The sequence below is a fragment of the Bufo bufo genome, chromosome 3 (assembly GCF_905171765.1).
Source record: "Bufo bufo chromosome 3, aBufBuf1.1, whole genome shotgun sequence".
Classification (NCBI taxonomy): Eukaryota; Metazoa; Chordata; class Amphibia; order Anura; family Bufonidae; genus Bufo; species Bufo bufo.
Genome location: NC_053391.1, coordinates 210,631,070 through 210,653,694, shown reverse-complemented (window position 1 = coordinate 210,653,694; position 22,625 = coordinate 210,631,070). Strand labels below are relative to the sequence as shown.

Below are 22,625 nucleotides of genomic sequence, written 5' to 3'. Positions count from 1 at the left end.
AAACATTGTTGCAGACCATGCACATCCCTTCATGACAATGGTTTTCCATAATAGCAGTGGTGTCTTTTAGCAGAATAATGAGTCCTGCCTTACAACATTGTTCAGGAATAGTGAAACATAACAAAGAGTTTGTTCCCAGGTTTTAATCCAATTAAGCATATAGAGTTTTCTGGAAAAAAAAAAGATCAATCCATGGAGGCCTCACTACACAACATATTACCAATAACAGATAACCGTAATCTGATCGGAACTGTCACCAACCACCAGTGATCTTAAAGTATCACAGTAGCTACCAACAGCAGCCGCTTTCATGTGTATCAGGAAAGAAGAATACTAAACAATGTGAATGGAGCAGCGTATTTTACTGTCCACCATACAGAAGAAAGAGGAGATCTAGTTGACTCCATGTCTCAAAGTTCAATTTAGCTCATATTGTTAAAAAAAAGTTGGGGACCTCTGGTTACATTGAATATGGGTTTACCTGTAGCATCTTATGTTTGTTCTGTAGAATCACCCGATTTGGCTGCAAGGCACAAGTCCCACATCTGAGAAAATTAGTGCCATCATATGGGAGAAGAATGAGTGTAAGAAGGCAGATATGTCTGTACTGGACATCAGTGGGATCATCATGAAACAAGTATGTGTTCAGAAAACTATTTCATATTCAGTTTTTATATTAATACATGGAACATGCTGTTGAAAACACTGGGTTACTATCCAGAAATACGCCTATATTAACCCCTTAAAGATCCTCACAGTACATGTACGGCGCCGGTGGACGTAACTTAAGGACCAGCGCTAAAAATGTACGGCGGGCTGATCGGGCGGGTGCAGGAGCTGTGCCCGCCCGATCAGCGGCACAGACCCGGCAGTCACTGACAGCCGGGCCACTGCTACATACGCCGGCATCAGTGAAGACACCGATGACGGCGTATTAACCCCTTGTATGCCGCGGTCAAAGCAGACCATGGCATGCAGAGGGTTTGCAGAGGGCATGTGCGCCCCCTCCGCATCTCCATCGGGTCCCCGCGCTGCAGTGGTGGGGACCAGATGGCAGAGAAGGCAAGCCCGATGCTTCCATAGGCATCTGGACTTGCCTTCTATAGGCTGGGTCTCACAGGCAGGCTGTCAGCATAAAAGCTGACAACCAATGCATTACAATACAGATTGTATTGTAATGCATTGCAGAGGTGATCAGGGGGTCTTCAAATGTGACATGGCAACTTAAAATTATCCCAGTGAAATCTGCCCTCCAAAAACCACATGGCCCTCCTTTCCTTCTACGCCTTGTCGTGTGCCAGTACAGCAGTTTACGATTACCAATGGGGTGTTTCTGTAAACTACAGAATCAGAGTGATAAATATTGAGTTTCATTTGGCTGTTAACCCCGCTTTGTTAGCGGAAAAAAATGGATTAAAATGGAAAATCTGCCAAAAAAGTTACATTCTGAAAGTTTATCTACATTTTCCTTTAATTTTTGTGGAACACCTAAAGAGTTAACAAAGTTTGTAAAATCAGTTTTAAATACCTTAAGGGGTGTAGTTTCCAAAATGGGGTCACTTTTTTGGGGTGCATAAGGGGGTCTTAAAATGTGACATAGCAACTTAAAATTATCCCAGTGAAATCTGCCCTCCAAAAACCATATGGCGTTCCTTTCCGACTGCGACCTGCCGTGTGATCGTACAGCAGTTTACGACCACATATAGTGTGTTCCTGTAAACTAAAGAATCAGGGTAATAAATATTGAGTTTTGTTTGGCTGTTAACCCTTGCTTTGTTAGCGGAAATAAAATTTATTAAAATGCAAAATCTGCCAAAATAGTGAAATTCTGAAATTTTATCTACATTTCCCCTGCATAACGGAAACGGGACGGATCCGTTTTGCAGCCCATAGACTTCTATTATAACGGAATGTCTAACGGCATTCCGTTATGCATTCCGTCATGGAATTGCATTATGGTCCGTGGTAATGGAATCCATAACGCAATTCTGCTTTTACCACTAAATGAAGCATGAACGAATTTCAAAATATGAAATTCGCTCATCTCTAGTAATAACTATTTTAGGAGGTATCACTATCTATCTGTTTTAAAAGCAGAATTTTTTTGGGGTAAATTTGGTATTATTTTTATAAATAAAAATGAAATATTTTGACTCAAATTTACCACTGTCATGAAGTACAATATGCGACAGTACTTTTATATGTGGTAGCTTGTTCTCCCTACTAGCAGATATACATCTCTGGTAAAATATGTCTGAAATGCAGCATGTGGTGGTACATGCAATAATTTTTTGTTCTCCAAAATCCACAAAAATCCCCTCAAAGCTCCTCTTGATGCAGGTATAACAAACAAAATAAATTTAAAAAAAACAATATATAATATCACCGTTCCTCCTAGTTCAGGCTAATAACTGAAACCCACCAGACTCGCAGTGGCATATTCATCATCGAGACAGATCAGGCTATGGGCCTGTAGTGAGGTGGGGCCTATCACTGGACTCCTTCTCTTGCTAGTTAATGTAGAATTTAGAGTGGTTTTTGGCAGCCACCACTAGTGGCAGCTTGGTGCATGCAGACTATACAGCTTCCATTGACTCCAATGGTAACTGTATACATTTCTTTTCACTGGGCTCCCTCTAGTGGTGACTGTTGGCAGCCAGTATTATCATCTATGGTATGGGAATTTGGATAAGAAACTGTGTGAAGGAGAATTATTAATGTATTTATACCAGTTGTCTGGTGTAAATGCATTGAAAAACATAGGGGCACATTTATTAAGACCAGTGTTTTAGACGCCGATCTTAATAAGCCCTACACTGGGAAGTGGTCACCCTGGAGTTATGAAGAGGCGCAGCCCTCTCCATAACTTCGGTACATCCAGCACCAGTTCTAAATGTAAGAGAGTTTCATTAGTGTCTTACATTTAGACCTTTTCTATGACTGAAACAGGCGTAGAAAATAGTAATTGAGATGGGAATGCCTTACCGTCCCCTTCCCTGCCCACGCCAGTGTGGGTGAAGCTTTAGTGTGTTACAGAGAGCTATTTGTTTTTAAACCCCTTAATGCATAATTAATGTATCCACATTTGTATGGAGCAGGCTGCTGCAGTGAGCCGACCCCATATGCGGCGGGTGCTGGCTGAATCATACAGCAGACACTTGGCCGCAATGATGAGGAATGGAGATCCCGCCGAACCCCGTCATTTAACCCTTCAGATGCCGCAATCAACTGTGATCGTGGCATCTGTGGGGTTAGGCAGAGGGATGAGGCTCCCTCTGCCTTCGGATTGGAGCTAATGCAGGGAAATCGCAGGGCCCCAATCAGTTACCATGGCAGTCTGGATGCTTTTGAAGCCTTCCAAGTCTGCAATGGTAAGCTGCCTGCTGTGCTGTGCACAAAACACAGCTCAGCACAGACAGTGTAAGAATCCTATTCACCCTAACAGATCTCCATAAAGGTGAATATAACAAGGGATCAAAAGATCCCAAGTTTTAGCCACCTAAGGGGGCTAATAGTTATCATACGGCACTGTTGCCAATATATGTAATATAAAAAAGTTATGGCTGTAAGAATATGGCGATGCAAAGGCAACTTCGATTTTTTAAAGTTTGGTATCACCACAGTTGTATTGAGCCACAGAATAGGAACGTCATGTCATTTTTGGCTCACAGTTAATGCTGTGATGTCAAAAACCGTGGCGGAGTTGTGTTTTGTTTTTCAGTTTTACACCACAAAGAAATTTTTCCCATTTTCCAATACAGGACATGGTAAATTAAATGATATTTTAGTCTGAGCCAGATTCATCCTGCTGATAACTCTGTACACACTGTATAGGATAGAGATACTGGTACATGACAGAAATGGTGCATCAGTATTGACAGAGCTCCCTTTAAAGATCTGTTTTATGGCAAATATTAAAAAATATGTACATTTATTGGAGCTGTTGGGTTAGGGTGGAGTCCCACACTAAGTTTTCCTATAGGTCTCTGTAATTTCTTTGTACTCTTCTGCTGACTTTGATTGCTTTCATGATACTGATACTTGTCAGTGTCACCATACTCTTTACTTAATATAATACTTTAACTGTATAAATAAAATAATAATGTTTATGTAAGATGAGTCAAAGTGCAAAGAGCATACAATACAGTTAAAATATGCTATTACTGTATGAACAGTGTCTATATAGGGTTTTGTCTTATAACATCATTAAAACGGTTTCTGCTACCATAGCAAGTGTCACGTACACACCGTCCCTGCATGTGACGTGGGCACGACTGCAAGGGGTTGATTTCCACTCACTCAATTTTGCATTAACCTTCTACCTGCAATTAAAGTATAAGTCAGACCCCAAAAATGCCAAATACACACCGACTGCACCGATTATGGCCAATGAGATGCTGTGTTGAAGTACACACCAACAGACACCACTTTTAGGCATCACTCTTCGAAGAGTGATGGGTCATTAAAGCTATGAGGACTGAACATTAAAGTTCCTAAAGCTTTAATACAAAAAGGTACAGTAGTTACAAAAATATAAAAAAGGACAAACAAAATGACATACAAAAGGCCAAGTTATAAAATAAAAGAGGAGATAACAGAAGACCTAACACAAGTCTTCTGCACCTTGACAGTACACTGCCCTCAGAAAATATGAACACTGAATTATTTTTCTAAAACATGTTTTATCCCTTTATCTTTTGGTTCAGATTTCAGAACCTCCCAGAAATGTATCGGTCAAAAGTGTGGATTATTACGGGACAGATTACCTACAAAAAGACACCAGAGTCTCTATAGCTTAAAATATAAAACATAGCTTTATTAAATAATTATATATATATATATATATATATATATATAAAATGTAACATGATTAGCAGAGATGAAAAACCACAATAAAAAGACCCCAGGCGCCCCCAGAGGAAGGCTTCGCCGAAACGTGCGTTGGGGTGTGCGGTTCTCCTGAAGGTACTGTGTTTTGATGGGTATGTAATCACTTCTTGACTTATTGGTTACTTGTATATGTAGGAGTTAGCTTCTGGTTAGAAAAAGGCGACTGTTTATATGTCCTGGCACTTGCCTTTATTGAAATTTAGCAATTATTTGCTCATGTTACATTGGATTATTGAGTTTTACTACTTATAGCTACTCCTATAGATAATTAATTGTTATTATACTATTATACCATCCCTCAGGGGAACTGCACTTCTTTTTATTGTGGTTTTTCATCTCTGCTAATCATGTTATATTATATATAATTAATTAATAAAGATATTTTTTATATTTTGACCTATAGAAACTCTGGTACCATCTTATTAGAATAGAGTGGGCTCTATTTGAGGGGTCTGCAATAAAGTATTTTTGGTTTATATTTTTTATAGGAAATTAATTATTATAGATAGGCACTCTTCATTAGGAACCACCCAGAAGCATAAACATCAATTAAGATATTTAATATTATATGTTCCTAAACAAAATATACTTCTAACTTAAAAACACAAAGATAAAATACAATATAAACATCATATGAAAAACCAATGAAGTCGATAGCCTTCTTGCTATATCAACATCCTGTATGGCTGTATATATATCTGCTAATAATATGTAGTTGTCACTTATAGTGTGACTGTTGGTAATACATACCTGTCACTTATATGGTTTAGTGCAGTATATATCGCAGCCCAAAAAAAACATAGTTTTGTGCTCAAACATATTGATGTTGTTTCAATTCATATAGTCCACATTCATAAATGTGCTGTGCTGTGTATGGGCACTATCTGTACTGTAATAGCACTCACTGAATCGGGATCACCGCTCTAGCTCGGCGCCCCATGTGCTGCAGCAGATTGCGCTTAGATTGTTGGAGTATTCACAAGGTACATAAGGTTGTACCAGTATTGTCTGTGAAACGCTCCACATATATCCTTATTTTTCAGCATAAATACTCAATCTTTTTAAGTGGGTCCTGAATTTTTAAAGATATCCTGATTAAAATCAAACACGTTTACGCTTCTTCAGTGGCCATATTAGCACAGCAGATCCAACCCAATTATATACCCATAGTTCAGGTCTCATTTAAAACCCAAAATGGACTTTCCATTTCCACCATTACTCAATATAGTTCTCTTTTCATCTTTGTGTTTAAACTGCTTAAAATGTTTTGATAGGGAGTGTTGTTCATAACCATTTTTTATATTTGTTATATGTTCAGATATTCTTTTTTAAAAGACCTTTTTTCCTCTCTATATGCTGCTTCTTACAGGGGCATTCGATAATGTATATGACATCAGTTGCACTGCATGTTAAAAATTCTACACAAAAAGAATTTTGTGTAGAACTGACCTTGCTTGTCTTTTTTTTGTATAGAGTGTTGTATAGAGTGTTCCCCTCTTTTATTTGTCTTAATGGATGGAGCTATTTTCAAAACTAAATTTGGGGCCTTTGTAGAGGTTATCTGCGGGGTAGTAGTTATCCAAGGGCCAACAATTTTATCTTTCACAATATAGTGCCAATGGCGTCTTATACTCTGTTCTATTTTTTATGCTGTATGTTGACAGGTAAAATGATCCGTATAACATCATCTTTTTCTCCCTCTCCCATATCAGCAGTGTCTACTTCTAGAAAAGTTGGTCTGTCCATATTTCTCACTCGAGAGAGGGATGTGTCAATGACACCAGATGGATATTCTTTTATTATAAATTGTTCCCTCAGTTGTTCTGCCTCCTCCTTGAAATTTTGACACAGTACAGTTGCGTTTTATCCGACGGAACTGCCCCATTGGTATATTTAAAAGCCATCTAGGTAGATAGCAATTTGAGTTGAACTGAAAAAATAAATCAAAGACACAATAGAGAAATTTCCACAAAATTAGGAATTTAACACATGGCAGGAAAGACTATGTAAAAGTTTAGATAGAACAGGAAATCATGAATAAAAAGATTAAGAAATTTAGAAACAAACAGACAGCGCCCGCACACAGCCAAGGGAAACGGCACCATTACCACATGGGACGCCACAGTCGGTATACAACTATCCACCAACAGTGAGTACATGAACCCCATCACCACTGAGCATAGATTACTAAAAAGGAAACAATAATAACTCAAGGATATATGGAAATAATATAAGGGGAACTGTGGACATAAGTGTTATAAATATCAATCATCTCAGAATAATGAACAAATATTAATTATCATCCAACATATATATATATATATATATATATGTGCACCAGCACATCTATAAATGTGGACTATATGAATTGAAACAACATCAATACGTTTGAGCACAAAACTATAAGGTTTTTTTGGGCTGCAATATATACTGCTACAGCTGTGTCATCGTTAGCGCTCCTTTTTTCTGCATAACGTTACTGCTGAAGCGGGAGTTCTCATCCTTTGCTATGAAAGAAACAACCACTGTAACTGCAATACACCACAACCCCAGTAGAAGGCAGTGTTTACCTAAAGTAGGTAATTATACTACACAATCATCTACGCCTGATACTCCTCTGCAAACTAACTGGCTACCCTCATGCCTACGCTGTTATTCTTATGATATCCTATGGTTTTGATGCACAAATATTATAAATGAGTAAGTGGACCGGCACTCAAATCTGTGGCCACGCGGAACTATGTATAAAAATGACTCATTTACAGGGAGTGCAGAATTATTAGGCAAGTTGTATTTTTGAGGATTAATTTTATTATTGAACAACAACCATGTTCTCAATGAACCCAAAAAACTCATTAATATCAAAGCTGAATATTTTTGGAAGTAGTTTTTAGTTTGTTTTTAGTTTTATCTATTTTAGGGGGATATCTGTGTGTGCAGGTGACTATTACTGTGCATAATTATTAGTCAACTTAACAAAAAACAAATATATACCCATTTCAATTATTTATTTTTACCAGTGAAACCAATATAACATCTCAACATTCACAAATATACATTTCTGACATTCAAAAACAAAACAAAAACAAATCAGTGACCAATATAGCCACCTTTCTTTGCAAGGACACTCAAAAGCCTGCCATCCATGGATTCTGTCAGTGTTTTGATCTGTTCATCATCAACATTGCGTGCAGCAGCAACCACAGCCTCCCAGACACTGTTCAGAGAGGTGTACTGTTTTCCCTCCTTGTAAATCTCACATTTGATGATGGACCACAGGTTCTCAATGGGGTTCAGATCAGGTGAACAAGGAGGCCATGTCATTAGATTTTCTTCTTTTATACCTTTTCTTGCCAGCCACGCTGTGGAGTACTTGGACGCGTGTGATGGAGCATTGTCCTGCATGAAAATCATGTTTTTCTTGAAGGATGCAGACTTCTTCCTGTACCACTGCTTGAAGACGGTGTCTTCCAGAAACTGGCAGTAGGACTGGGAGTTGAGCTTGACTCCATCCTCAACCCGAAAAGGCCCCACAAGCTCATCTTTGATGATACCAGCCCAAACCAGTACTCCACCTCCACCTTGCTGCCCTTTACCAATCCAGCCACGGGCCCATCCATCTGGCCCATCAAGACTCACTCTCATTTCATCAGTCCATAAAATCTTAGAAAAATCAGCCTTGAGATATTTCTTGGCCCAGTCTTGACGTTTCAGCTTGTGTATCTTGTTCAGTGGTGGTCGTCTTTCAGCCTTTCTTACCTTGGCCATGTCTCTGAGTATTGCACACCTTGTGCTTTTGGGCACTCCAGTGATGTTGCAGCTCTGAAATATGGCCAAACTGGTGGCAAGTGGCATCTTGGCAGCTGCACGCTTGACTTTTCTCAGTTCATGGGCAGTTATTTTGCGCCTTGGTTTTTCCATACGCTTCTTGCGACCCTGTTGACTATTTTGAATGAAACGCTTGATTGTTCGATGATCACGCTTCAGAAGCTTTGCAATTTTAAGAGTGCTGCATCCCTCTGCAAGATATCTCACTATTTTTGACTTTTCTGAGCCTGTCAAGTCCTTCTTTTGACCCATTTTGCCAAAGGAAAGGAAGTTGCCTAATAATTATGCACACCTAATATAGGGTGTTGATGTCATTAGACCACACCCCTTCTCATTACAGAGATGCACATCACCTAATAAGCTTAATTGGTAGTAGGCTTTCGAGCCTATACAGCTTGGAGTAAGACAACATGCATAAAGAGGATGATGTGGTCAAAATACTCATTTGCCTAATAATTCTGCATGCAGTGTATGCATGATCGGCTCAACCAAACATGCATACGTAGTGAATAGAGAGTGGGGAGAAAGCTGCTGGCAGCCACCTCTGTCAATGGCTTATTTCCTCGAGAACAAAAGGATCAGGCAGTTGAAATCCAACATTAGATATTAGATTCATTAGACATTAGATTCATTCATAAAGTAGGCGGCGCAGGCACGTGACGTCAGTGAGTTCTGGCCGCCCGCCCCGCTCTGCCTGCTACAGGACATTTAGTAAGTAGTACAGATGGGGCTGGGGATCGGAACTTCAATAAAAGCTGTATTAATGCATAATAGGTTTCAGGAAAAAAAAATACAGCTTTGCCAGGGAATGAGAGTAATTTTCCCACGGTCATGTGAGCCAGAGACAAGTTCACAGGCAATTAAGGTTAATTGCCTTGTTCATATTTGTTAACAACTAATGTCTTAGAATCCATAAATTGAAACAACATCAATATGTTTGAGCACAAAACTATGTTTTTTTTTGGGCTGCGATATATACTGCACTATACCATATAAGTGACAGGTATGTATTACCAACAGTCACACTATAAGTGACAATTACATATTATCAGCAGATATATATAGACATACAGGATGTTGATATACAATCACAGAGTGTCATATATTAATGTGGAAAGCTATCATCAATAATATCACAGAAAATAAAGCTATCCAGCTTAAAATTTAACTTTTACTGGGTAATATTTAAAAAGAGGATTATTCCAAGTATTTCATGATATTAAATTCATAGGCCAGACTAAGGTAAAGCGAGACCCACCGTTAGCATCAAGGTAACAAATCACTTTGTCGATGGGAGGTAAGAAAAATGGCACTTACAGTTTGAAGATTTTCTTGTAAGGTAGATACATTTCGGGTGAGGTCAGGAGGAATTAATATCCTTATAGATACCCGGTAGCTAGACCCTTTTCTTACCCTTACGTGACCCTAAGATGCTTACTCACAGTGTACTGCTTGTGTTGAGGACAAAGATGATTGTCCTGGATGGTATGTTAAGGATGGTAATTAAAGAAGCACTGTCCCGACGCGTTTCCCCAAGTAAAGAATCCTTGGTTCATCAGGGGACTTTGTATTTTAGATTCCCATAGCCGAAAGATGGTGGCTATATGCTGGCGATGATAAAGGCTGATGATATGCAACCTCTATGTGTTGGAGCAGAGTTTAAATAGCGGACTTTTGGCGCCAAAAAATTGGTAACGCTACCTCTGACTCACAGGTGAGTGATGCATTGTGTAGCCAAACATTAAGGGTGTACTGTAGTGCCGGTATTATCATTGGTGTTAGGCCTAGGTATCACGATAGTGACGTAGCTGTTAACTGGCCCCGCTACTATTTCCTACGATGTACGCCGATATTCTTGCGCGTCACATCCGGTCGCGTGATCCGGAGTTCAGTCCATGTGATCGCTACTTCCTGTCTATGGAACGCAAACCATTGCCGTTGGTTATTTGGTTATGGAACGCATCGCCTAGTATTGGTTTGTTCCCTATCGGATCATTTAGTTTTATAACAACATTTTCTATTGTTAATATAAACTAGTACTCTGCAGTTAGATATCAACTAAAGAAATTAAGTTGGAATATATATGTTTAATCGATGTCTTGATTTGATGAGAGGAATAAAGAGATATAAAAGACTTATGAACCTATTCCGGTTCTGATATAATCTGGATTCCTAGTCATATCTTTCCGTTAATGGATCACATGTCTATGGTTAAATGACTAGAGACATTACTGGGCATGAGGGAGGAGTTAATTTAGATAAAGCATGCATAGGAGATTTGTTCATTGAGTCCCTGAGGGTAAGTAGTTCTTAATCTATGGATCCACTGGGCTTCTTTTCTCAGTATTCTGTTGTCCCAGTCTCCACCCCTAGGTGATTGTCTGACCACCTCAACCACTTGAAATTTTAGTGTTTTTGAGTCCCCACCGTGATATTCATTAACATAGCAAACTATTGGTTTGTCCCTTTTGTTCCTGACATCACCCAGGTGTTCGCATACCCTCCGTCTAAATTCACGTTTGGTTTTCCCAATGTAATTTAGGATGTTGATATAGCAAGAAAGCTATCGACTTCATTGGTTTTTCATATGATGTTTCTATTGTATTTTATCTTTATGATTTTAAGTTAGAAGTATATTTTGTTTAGGAACATATAATATTAAATATCTTACTTGACGTTTATTCTGGGTGGTTCCTAATGAAGAGTGCCTATATATAATAATTAATTTCCTATTTTTGACGGGGTGAGTCATACAGATAGAGCACCTTATCCAAAACAGTCCGGGTGGTGAGCCGCTTATATTTATTTTTGTTTATATTTTTTATGTATAACCTTTCATAATAATTATTACTGAAAAGTAGATAATTTTGGGAGTGTGGGAGAACCTGGAATATTAAATAGCTGATTTGGGGGAGTTTCACTTCAAAGGATGCATTTTTTGTTATTTTAAGGCATGGAAAACCATGCCTAGGTGTCAAATCTCATACCCCCAAAGCTCTGATTTCTACAATAAAAATCCCTGGCACCTACTGTCATTGTAACATTAACCATGTAGATGCCACATATGAATAGTCATGCTATCATTACATAAAATTACTAATAGGAGTTTACTATAAACCACCTAATATACCAGAGTCCACAGAAAATCTACTACTAAACGAGATAGACAAGACAGAAAATCATAATGAGGTGGTTATTATGGGGGACTTCAACTACCCAGATATAGACTGGGAAACTGAAAGCTGTATATTCCATAAAGGAAACAGGTTCTTGGCAATAACCAAAGACAATTACCTTTCCAAACTGGTTCAGGACCCGACTAGAGGGATGGCCATACTGGACTTAGTATTAACCAATAGGCCTGACAGAACAACAGACGTGCAGGTTGGGGGACACCTGGGAAATAGTGACCATAAAGTAAAAACCTTCCAATTATCATTCAATAGAGCGTTTCTACAGGGAGGAACAAAAATACCAAACTTCAAAAAAGCTAAATTTAGCCAACTAAGAGAGGCCATAGGCCTAACTGGGACAAAGTCCTCAAAAATAAAAAAAATACAGCCACAAAATGGGATATCTTTAAAAGCATCCTAAAATCTCATTGTGAGAGGTACATACCGTATGGGAATAAAATGTTAAGGAACAAAAATAAACCAATGTGGATAAATAGAACTGTAAAGAAAGCAATAAATGACAAAAAGAAAGCATATAAATCACTAAAACAGGAGGGTAGCGAGGAAGCACTGAAAAACAATAGAACATGTAAAAAAAAAAAAAAAAAAAGCGGCCAAACTAGAGACCGAGAGATTAATTGCCAAAGAGAGTAAAACTAACCCCAAAATGTTCTTCAATTATAAAAATGTTAAAGTATAAATCTGAAGGAGTCGGCCCTTTAAAGAGTAATGAGGGGGGAGTCGCAGAGAGCGACGAGGAGAAAGCAACGCTGTTAAATATTTTTTCTCTCCAATGTACTCACTGAGGAAAATAAATTCCCTATTAAAAGTGTCCTGTCTGACCCAGGAAGAAGTACAACAGCGACTTAAAAAGATTAAAATAGACAAATCGTATCCTAAGGGAATTAAGTAATGTCATAGCCAGACCCTTATTTCTGATATTTGCGGACTCTATACTGACAGGGAATGTTCCACAGGATTGGCGCATAGAAAATGTGGTGTCAATATTCAAAAAGGGTCCAAAAACAGAGCCTGGAAACTATAGGCCGGTAAGTTTAACATCTGTTTGGGTAAACGGTTTGAAGATTTTCTAAGAGATGCTATCTTAGAGCATCTCAACGGAAATAACCAAATAACGCCATATCAGCATGGCTTCATGAGGGATCGGTCATGCCAAACTAATTTAATCAGTTTCTTTGAGGAGGTAAGTTCTAGACTTGACAGCGGCGTATCAATGGATGTCGTATATCTGGACTTCTCCAAAGCATTTGACACTGTACCACATAAAAGGTTAGTATATAAAATGAGAATGCTTGGACTGGGAGAAAACGTCTGTATGTTGGTAAGTAACTGGCTGAGTGATATAAAACAGAGGGTGGTTATTAACGGTACACACTCAGATTGGGTCAGTGTCAGGGGTCAGTATTGGGCCCTATTCTCTTAAATATATCTATTAATGATCTTGTAGAAGGCTTGCATAGTAAAATATCAATTTTCGCAGATGAAACTAAACTGTGTAAAGTAATTAACACTGAAGAGGATAGTATACTGCTACAGAGGTATCTGGATAGATTGGAGGCTTGGGCAGATAAGTGGCAGGTGAGGTTTAACACTGACAAATGTAAAGTTATGCACGTGGGAAGGAATAATGCAAGTCACCCATACATACTAAATGGTAAAACACTCGGTAACACTGACATGGAAAAGGATCTAGGAATTTTTATAAACAGCAAACTAAACTGCAAAAACCAGTGTCAGGCAGCTGCTGCCAAGGCCAATAAGATAATGGGTTGCATCAAAAGGGGCATAGATGCCCATGATAAGAACATAGTCCTACCACTTTACAAATCGCTAGTCAGACCACACATGGAGTACTGTGTACAGTTCTGGGCTCCTGTGAACAAGACAGACATAGCAGAACTGGATAGGGTCCATAGGAGGTCAACTAAAGTAATAACTGGAATGGGGCAACTACAGTACCCTGAAAGATTATCAAAATTAAGGTTATTCACTTTAGAAAAAAGACGACTGAGGGGAGATCTAATAACTATGTATAAATATATCAGGGGTCAGTACAGAGATCTATCCCATCATCTATTTATCCCCAGGAGTGTGACTGTGACGAGGGGACATCCTCTGCGTCTGGAGGAAAGAAGGTTTGTACACAAGCATAGAAGAGGATTCTTTACGGTAAGAGCAGTGAGACTATGGAACTCTGTGCCTGAGGAGGTGGTGATGGTAAGTACAATAAAGGAATTCAAGAGGGGCCTGGATGTATTTCTGGAGAGTAATAATATTACAGGCTATAGCTACTAGAGAGGGGTCGTTGATCCAGGGAGTCATCCTGATTGGAGTCGGGAAGGAATTTTTTTATTCCTCTAAAGTGGGGAAAATTGGCTTCTACCTCACAGTTTTTTTTTTGCCTTCCTCTGGATCAACTTTCAGGATGACAGCCCGAACTGGATGGACAAATGTCTTTTTTTGGCCTTATGTACTATGTTACTATGTTACCGACCTTGAGTGTCCTAGTAATCTTCATGCTCCTGGTTACCTGCTGTTCAGAAAATAGCAACAGGATCCCTTCATTTTCTAGATCTGGTGGCTGTTAGGGTAGGACCTGTGCTGATAATTATGATATACTAGTGCTATGCCATAATGTGTTCAGATGACAATACCCCTTTAAGGTCTAGTTCTTAATTACAAATTTACATTGAGTTCACTACTGTGTGTAGGCAACGCACTTCTTTTAACAAAACTTTGCACAAGGTTTTAGGACCATATGCTTCTTTGATCTATTCATCATTTTCATTGTTGTACTGACCTTCAAAGAATCCATCCTGACATTCTAACTGGGTATGTGAGGCATTGTGAAGTGAATAGGGAAAAGGTTAAAGCAGTAATTATCACATTAATGAAATGTATGGCTCCTCAATTCTCTAGACTTATCTTCTTCCTTCATGTACATGCCATTAGGATTCCTATTAATTAATTTACCTATCATGTTTAAGAGCAGCTGTTCTCTCGATCCGTTTCTTTGTATAGCAAGGATGGAAATGGCAGATCAACAAAACAGAGCAATTACAAAGAATGATAAGTGAAAGTACAGAATATAAAGTATAACTGCTGCCATTTATAACAACGATGACTCAACACCACTCATATATTGAAAATAAACACACTACTATTTATCTTCTCCATGAACATCTACAGTGCATTCCGAAAGTCTTCAGACCCTTTTACTTTTTTTTACATTTTATGTTGTGGCCTTGTGCTAAAATAAAAATATCAGGTTTTCCCCTATCGATCTACATTCAATACCCCATAATAACAAAGTAAAAACAGAATGTTTGAAATCTTACCTCATTTATTGAAAAAGAAAAAGTAAAATCTTGCATTGACATAAGTATTTAGACCTTTTCCCTCAGTACTTAGTTGAAGAACCTTTGTCAGATATTACAGCCTCCAGTCTTCTTGGGTATAATGCCATAAGGTTTGCACACTTGGATTTGGGGATTTTCTGCCATTTTTCTCTGCAGATCTTCTCCACGCTCTATCACGCTAGATGAGGACCATTGGTGGATGGCCCTTTAGGTCTCTCCAAAGTTGTTTGATTGGAATTAAGTCAGTGCTCTGGCTGGGTCACCCAAGGACATTCATAGAGTTGTCCCTAAGCCACTCTTGTGTTATGTTGTCTGTGTGCTTAGGGTCATTGTCTTCTTGGAAGGTAAACCTTCGGCCCAGTCTGAGGTCCAGAGAATACTGGATCAGGTTTTCATTAAGAATATCTCTGTGCTCAATTCAGCTTTCCCTCAACCCTGACAAGTCTCCCTGCCCCATCTGCTGAAAAACACTGCATTGTAGGGATGTTAGTGCTTGGCTTCCTCCAAATATGATGCTTAGAATTGAAGCCAAAAAGTTCCATCTTGGTTTTATCAGACCAAAGAATCTTGATTCTCTGTCTGAGAGGTGCTTTTTTTTGTAAACTTTCATGTCTTACTGAGGAGAGGCTTCTTTCTGGCCACTCTACCATCAAACCCAAATTGATAGAATGCTACAGTGATGGTTGCTTTCTGGAAGTTTCTCCCATCTGCACACAGGATGTTTGGAGCTCAGCCAGAGTGACCACTGGGTTCTTGATCACCTCTCTTACCAAGGCCCTTGTCCCCAGAATTCTTAGGTTGGTGGGGCAGACAACTCAATGAAGAATTATGAAGGCTAATGTGCTCTTTGGAACTTCCAGTGCAGCAGAAATTTTCTGTACCCTTTCTTGGGTTTTGCTCTGATATGCGGGAGTCCAGTTCCAAATAATGTACAATCAACTAAATTTACCACAGGTGGACTCCAATTGAGGTGTAGAAACTTCTCAAAGATGATCAGGAAAAATGGGAGGTCCCCAAAGCTAAATTTAAAGTGTCATAGCAAAGGTTCTAAATACTTGTATCTATGTGAAATTCTAGTTTAGTTTTGTTTTCAGTTTTTTAAAATTGTGTTTTCTCTTTCTCATTGATCCGGCAAAACTTGATTTTTTTTATTTTTTTCATTTTAGCTCAAGGCTGTAACATAAAACATGAAGAAAAAAAAATTAAAGGGTCTGAAGACTTTCCTAATGCACTATATAGAGTTCTGGATAAACATTACACAAGGATTAGAGTTCTTTAGTAGTGGGTGTACATATGTGGTTGCACACTAATAGGTTACTAATAATTTTATAAGAAAGAAAGTTCTTACCTTGCACATGCAATAATCTATTAATTCTATACTCCATAAGCTTCCCCTGGTGGTAGCTGCTGTACCGTGAGGGGAATCTTGAGCCCCGTGGAAGAGATTTATCAATGTATTTGTTGGAGACCAACAGCAGGTCCAGACTGTAATTATTTTTAAGTCTACCCTAGATTCAATAACTAGCAGTAGTAGTACATTTGTTGGACCTCTCAGTGGGTAGTAGGGTCCATTCTGAGTTTTGCGAAGGTGTCCTATGATTTCCATGTATGCCCCTGGTCTCCAAATAAATCATTATGATATTAGACCAGTTAAGATGACATAACCTCAAATGTTTGAAGGAAAAAGAGGTACGACACCCTTCATGCCATTTTTCTTTTTTTGCTCCAATGTTCCTAAAAGTAGTCTTTTAGGCGTTATGCACACAACCATATAATATCTCTGCTAAAAAAAACTTGTGTGGTAGTGATAATGCCGTCCATTTTAGTCTATGAGCTCATAACAATCTGTGGGTGTAACTACAATTTTATATAGAGATATACAAACATTTTTTTTCTGGCTAAATTATATGGAATCTTGAAGAAAAAGATCATGCCATGTTCTATTGGATGCCATATAGAAGTATTAGGGGTGAATACCTCTGTAATATGGTGTAGCACAAAGCACTACGTCAGAAAAAAGAGGCTGAGACGCATATAAGCAATGACATTCTCCATATGTCTCTTACAGATTGAGGCAATTATAATCATTTTTTTCCACATTTAGTTTTTACTTTAATTTACTATTTCTTTAAAAAGGTTTTCTGCAACATACATATATACATTTACAAATGTAGCAAAAATAGTAAAACCTTGCCGTACACTAAGCAGACATGTTGCTATAAGAATCAAAGTAACAGAGTGGTGTAGGATGCTTTGTAATTGTATTTTAAATAAAAACTGATAGTTTGTTTTGTCATGTCCAGGTTGGCTCCTATGAACATGGTGTGGGATACCAGATGCTAGGAAATATGGTCACTCTGGCTTTGAGTGCATTCCCTTTTTGCTTTCATTTATGTCAACGGGACATGGAAAAGATCTTTTCACTGACCAGCAAGGAGTATCTGGCAATCTTCTGTGGTGGACCCCCAACACCTCTGCTCTTCATTATGTCATTCATTAATCTGGTGCTTCGCATCTGTCTCACATGGATATTCTTCTTCATGATGTGCGTGGCAGAACGAACATATAAACAGGTAAGAATAGTATATATTTGTATGTTCATGACGACTTACTAGAAGTTTCAGAGGCATGTTCCATGTTAGAATTCATTCGGCTTTTGCCCCATTTCCTTAGTTATGTATAGTGTGTTCTGAAAGTCTTCAGACCCTTTCCTATTTTCTGGATAGACAGTGGGGGGCACTCTATATCTGACCACTAATGGACAGCAAATAAAACTAATGACTAATGGACAGTAAATAAAACGATTTATTATAAATTGCATAAAACTAGGAAATATGTAGATGCGAAATCATTAAAATGTACAGATATGTCCTAAAAAAACAACAGCATAAACACTTTAAAATATGATCGTTACATATGATGTCATATGTCATTCACTCTCATATGTCCCTCTGTATCAATCCTCAACGGGGCTATATTGTAACCTCAATCCAAGTTCAGAGGTACCGGGAGTTTGCAGGGAACTGGGTCCTTATATTCCACCGGCTCTCCTCCTGCTTTCGCTGAATATAACAGACAAGTCCGCTGTGTTATGTTGGTATTATCGTCTACTCAGCTGAAATTCGATCCCTCACTGTCCAATGCCAGACGCGTTTCGGGGCTGAAAGTGACCCTTCTTTAGTGGTTGAACAGTGAGTGTCAAACAACTTCCTTATATAGGAGTCATCTCTGATGGAGCTGTGATTTCTGGGACAGTGAGGGATCTATAATACATAGTCATGGATTCCTAACTGGAGCTGAATTCCAGGATCGGAATTGGTATTACTGGGAGTCAGTTTGTCCCCCAAGGACTATTATAAAGTAAAAATAGAATAAAGTAAAATACAGTGAAATAAAATGAAATAAAATTCCATTATCTTCTGATGGGGGCTTCAAGCTGACACTTGTAGCTCCACATTCTATTCAAGTAACAGCTTAAAATACCCTATATAAAGGGTCATACAATACATCCATTCACTTAAAGTGCATACAAAAATGTTAGTCCCCCCATCAATCTGCATTCAATACCCCATTTGATAAGGGAGTAGAGTTGTAGATGAGCTTTCCTTCAGATTCAGTTCACTGTCCTAGCCCTGTATCCATATACTCTGACCAAGGCAGAGATGCCCTCAAAAAACCCATAACACCTAACCCTCCACTGGCTACTCCTCTGAACCTTAAAGGTCATCTGTCATCAGAATCAACAATATCAAACCAGTCAATGCCTGGTAGGGCTTTCTCAGCTGATTAAAGTGATGCCTTCATTCCCCAGATCTATTGTGACATCTAGAAGAAATAGGAGAATTTTTTCAAAAGTGGAGTAAAGGAAAACTGACTTAGTTGCCCATAAAAACTAGATTACAGACTGATTTTTCAGAACTTATTTGGAGAATGAAATATGGAATCTGATTGGTTGCTATAAAAAAAAAACCTTTGATAAATCTCCCCCTTATTAGTGTTTTAAACAATACACAAACTAGGGCTTAAGTGCAGTAGTGAACCAAGGGCAGGCCCATGCCACCTTATTATTGGTGATTTGTGGTGGCTCACTGCACTGTTGTGTATGGATTGCGTGCTACAACTGATATAGACACACCCAGTCTATATGAAGGAGTCAATATAGAATAAAGTATAGTTGTGCACACCTCATCTGGAATAATACAGCTTTCGCATGTATAATATGTTGATTAATATTTAATCGAATAATGACAGTTTATAAAAAAAAATTAAAACAATCAGGTGATACATGCGAAAGCTGTATTATTCCAGATGAGGTGTGCACAACTATACTTTATTCTACCATGCCACCTTATCTCTTTCCCTCTGCTTTCCAAAACACTTGATTGTCAAGACCAGGCATCTGATTTGATATCTCCCCTGGCAGAGATGTTAAGGGAAAGCTAAACTTTGCACTAAGTGGCTAGCTCCTGCTTCTTAGTGCATTTAAGACCTAATTGTGTATAAATCTGATTTCTCCTAAATGCACCATGAATCAAGGGAAGAACCGGATGGAGCCAATCAGCTGCGGCAGCCCTATTATGCCTAGTTTGACAGGGTAGATCCTCCTGACAGATGCCCTTTAATATATTTGGTGCAGTTATAGTAGAATACAGTAATTAAAAGGAATTGATATCTGCCAAATAATCAGATATTCTGCATTTTGAACATGAATAAATAAGTACATAAAAACGACCTGTAAGGTTAGTGAGTCAAAGAGAAAACACAAAATTAAATGATAATGAAAAATAGGCAGCTATAATTTAAGATTAATATCTTGTGAAATTCCACATTATATCATGCCACATTACTGTATTTTATGGATTATTATATGCCAGATTGTGGAAATTTCCCTGTATATTCTTATTTAAAAAATCTATAGAATCTGCCAAATGGTAACAATTTCTAAATAACAACAGGACATGTATAAAGTAACATGAGACAAACATTTACTTATTGTATAACTTGGGAAACCTGTACTTACATGCATTGTACAATTAACTGGAAAAAGGTAGTCATTAAAAAATAATAGTCATTGTGATTGCTGCATGCTGATATCTTCAGATGTGGGTCCAGAAACCTCAGTCTTAGACACACCATGCAAATATAACTGTATTATTACAATGCAATGTACCTCAGTATTTTTTCATGTGTCTATTGTCTTATGTATAATATTTAAACCGTTTTCTGTGTAAAACACCTTGGAAATTATGACTCTTCAAAAGGGTCTGATCTGATACTGGCTGTGTAGAAATTCAACTGCGCTACAGTTGCAGAGGCACCAGTTTCGTGCACAGTTCCCATTTTAGAATAGGACCTGTACATAATACTCACTGGACGTCATACAGTAGATTTGGAAATTTACCGGCAGGTGTCAAATTAGGTGGACAATGTGCCTGGACAACTCCTTTAAAATGCACAGTCGAGTCACATTATTATAACCACCAGTTCATATCCAGAGCAACCGTCATATGCAGCACAGACAGCAGCTAGACGGGCTAGGAGTGATTCAATAAGGCGCAGGGCCATGCTGTCTCAGATGCTCAATTGGGTTCAAGTCTGGGAAATTAGTTGGCCAGGGTAGTACTTGGAATTCTTGTTCATGCTCTTCCAACCAGTGTTGACATTTCTAGCCGTGTGAGATGGTGCATTGTGTTGCTGGAAGATCTGATCCGCCTCAGGGAAGACAATCAGCATATATGGGTGCACATTATCTGCAAAGATGGATTCATACCCAAATCAGTTGATCATGCCTTCCACATGGATGAGTGGGACAGATAATGTCATGAAAACATTCCCCAGACCATAACTCTGTGACCACCAGCTTGTATACTTCCAGCAATGGCTGCAGGTTATTTTTTCTCTGATGTTTCTCGCCTGATATCCCAACGTCTATCCATGGGATGAAGCAGAAAGCAACCCTTTGCCAATCAGCGGGAGTCCAGTTCTGATATGCAGTGAAAACTAAGTTCTTTCTGCCCATGCAACTTCACTCGCAGAAGTGCAGTAACCATCCATCGGCCATAGGGTTTACTCAACTATGCCTACCATCATGTTCTGTATGACTCTTGCTGCTGCCTCCATCACTGCTGCCATCTTGCCAATGCTGCGGCCTGCCAACCATTATGTTCTATACGGCTGCTGCTGCTACATGCGTCATGCCGCTGCTACCTTCATGCCACTGCTGCTGCCTAACTACCATCATGTGCTGTACAGCTGCTGCTGCCTGTATCATGCCACTGCTGCCTTCCTACTAACATGCTCCATATGGCTGATGCGGCTGCCTCCATCATGCCACTGCTGCAGCCTGCCTACCAGCATGTTCTGATGCCTCCATCAAGCCACTGGCACCACCATGCCACTGCTGCTGCCTGCATACCATCATCTTCTGTAAGGCTGCTGCTGTCATGATCATGCTGTTGCTTGCCTGCCAACATATACAAAATGGCTGTGGCTGCCGCCTTAGCTGCTGCTCCTCGCTGCTAGTCCCTTACTGCCACCACTATTAACACTACGCATCAGCCACTACTACCACTACCACCTATAGAGAGCCTTGTATGTTCCATGCTATGCTGCTTCTGCTGCCCCTACTTTAGTGTCCGCATGCCACTGTATCTATACCGTACTCTTTCCACATCCACACTGCACTGCTGCTGCTCCAAGTTATAAGTGAGAATTTTTTTAGGCTCGTTCTCAACAAGCCACTGTTCCTTTGACAATCAACACTTGTGCGCGTGGTATAAGCAGGCATTCTGACCCTGTCAAGGCATAATTTTTGGACGCTTGGTCACCCAAGCCACTTTTTTAAACATCACCTGCCCCGATAAGGGACAATTTTTTTAATATGAAAAAGCAGACCTTAGGAAGGGGGAGGGAAAAAGAAAAAAAATCATAAAAAATAAACAAAAATATACATTTTCCTAAACATTTGGAGTTCTAGGAGATTACAGGGTGTTATATACCAATTTCCAGGGCAATTGAAACCAATTTAATTCGGCCCAAACCGATTTGGGTCCAAACCGAACTTTTTGAAAAATGCGGCGAACCTGAACCAACCAAAAAGACATACAAAAAATATATTTACATAGTATGCAAATATTATACACAAACATCACACATGTACAGGTGTTGTCATGTTACATATTACTCATACACACATATATGAGGAAGGCTCCTGTGTAAGAGCCGAAACGTCGCTACAGCCTTTGGGTAAATAAAGTTTATTTTATTTTAATCCAGTGGAGTGCTGCCCTTTTTCCCTTTTCTATATATATATATATATATATATATATATATATATATACATGCAATAGTTATT

At 38.9% G+C, this 22,625-nt stretch overlaps 1 protein-coding gene across 3 annotated transcripts in view; it reads left to right on the top strand.

Moving 5' to 3' along the window:
- Positions 1-22,625, top strand: part of PHTF1 (putative homeodomain transcription factor 1) — a 281,946-nt gene that overhangs the window by 187,541 nt on the left and 71,780 nt on the right. For all 3 annotated transcript variants that reach the window (XM_040423902.1, XM_040423901.1, XM_040423900.1), the window contains 2 exons: positions 509-637; positions 17,575-17,844. In XM_040423902.1, coding sequence (XP_040279836.1) covers positions 509-637; positions 17,575-17,844 — 399 coding nt within the window. The remainder of the gene's footprint in view (positions 1-508; positions 638-17,574; positions 17,845-22,625) is intronic.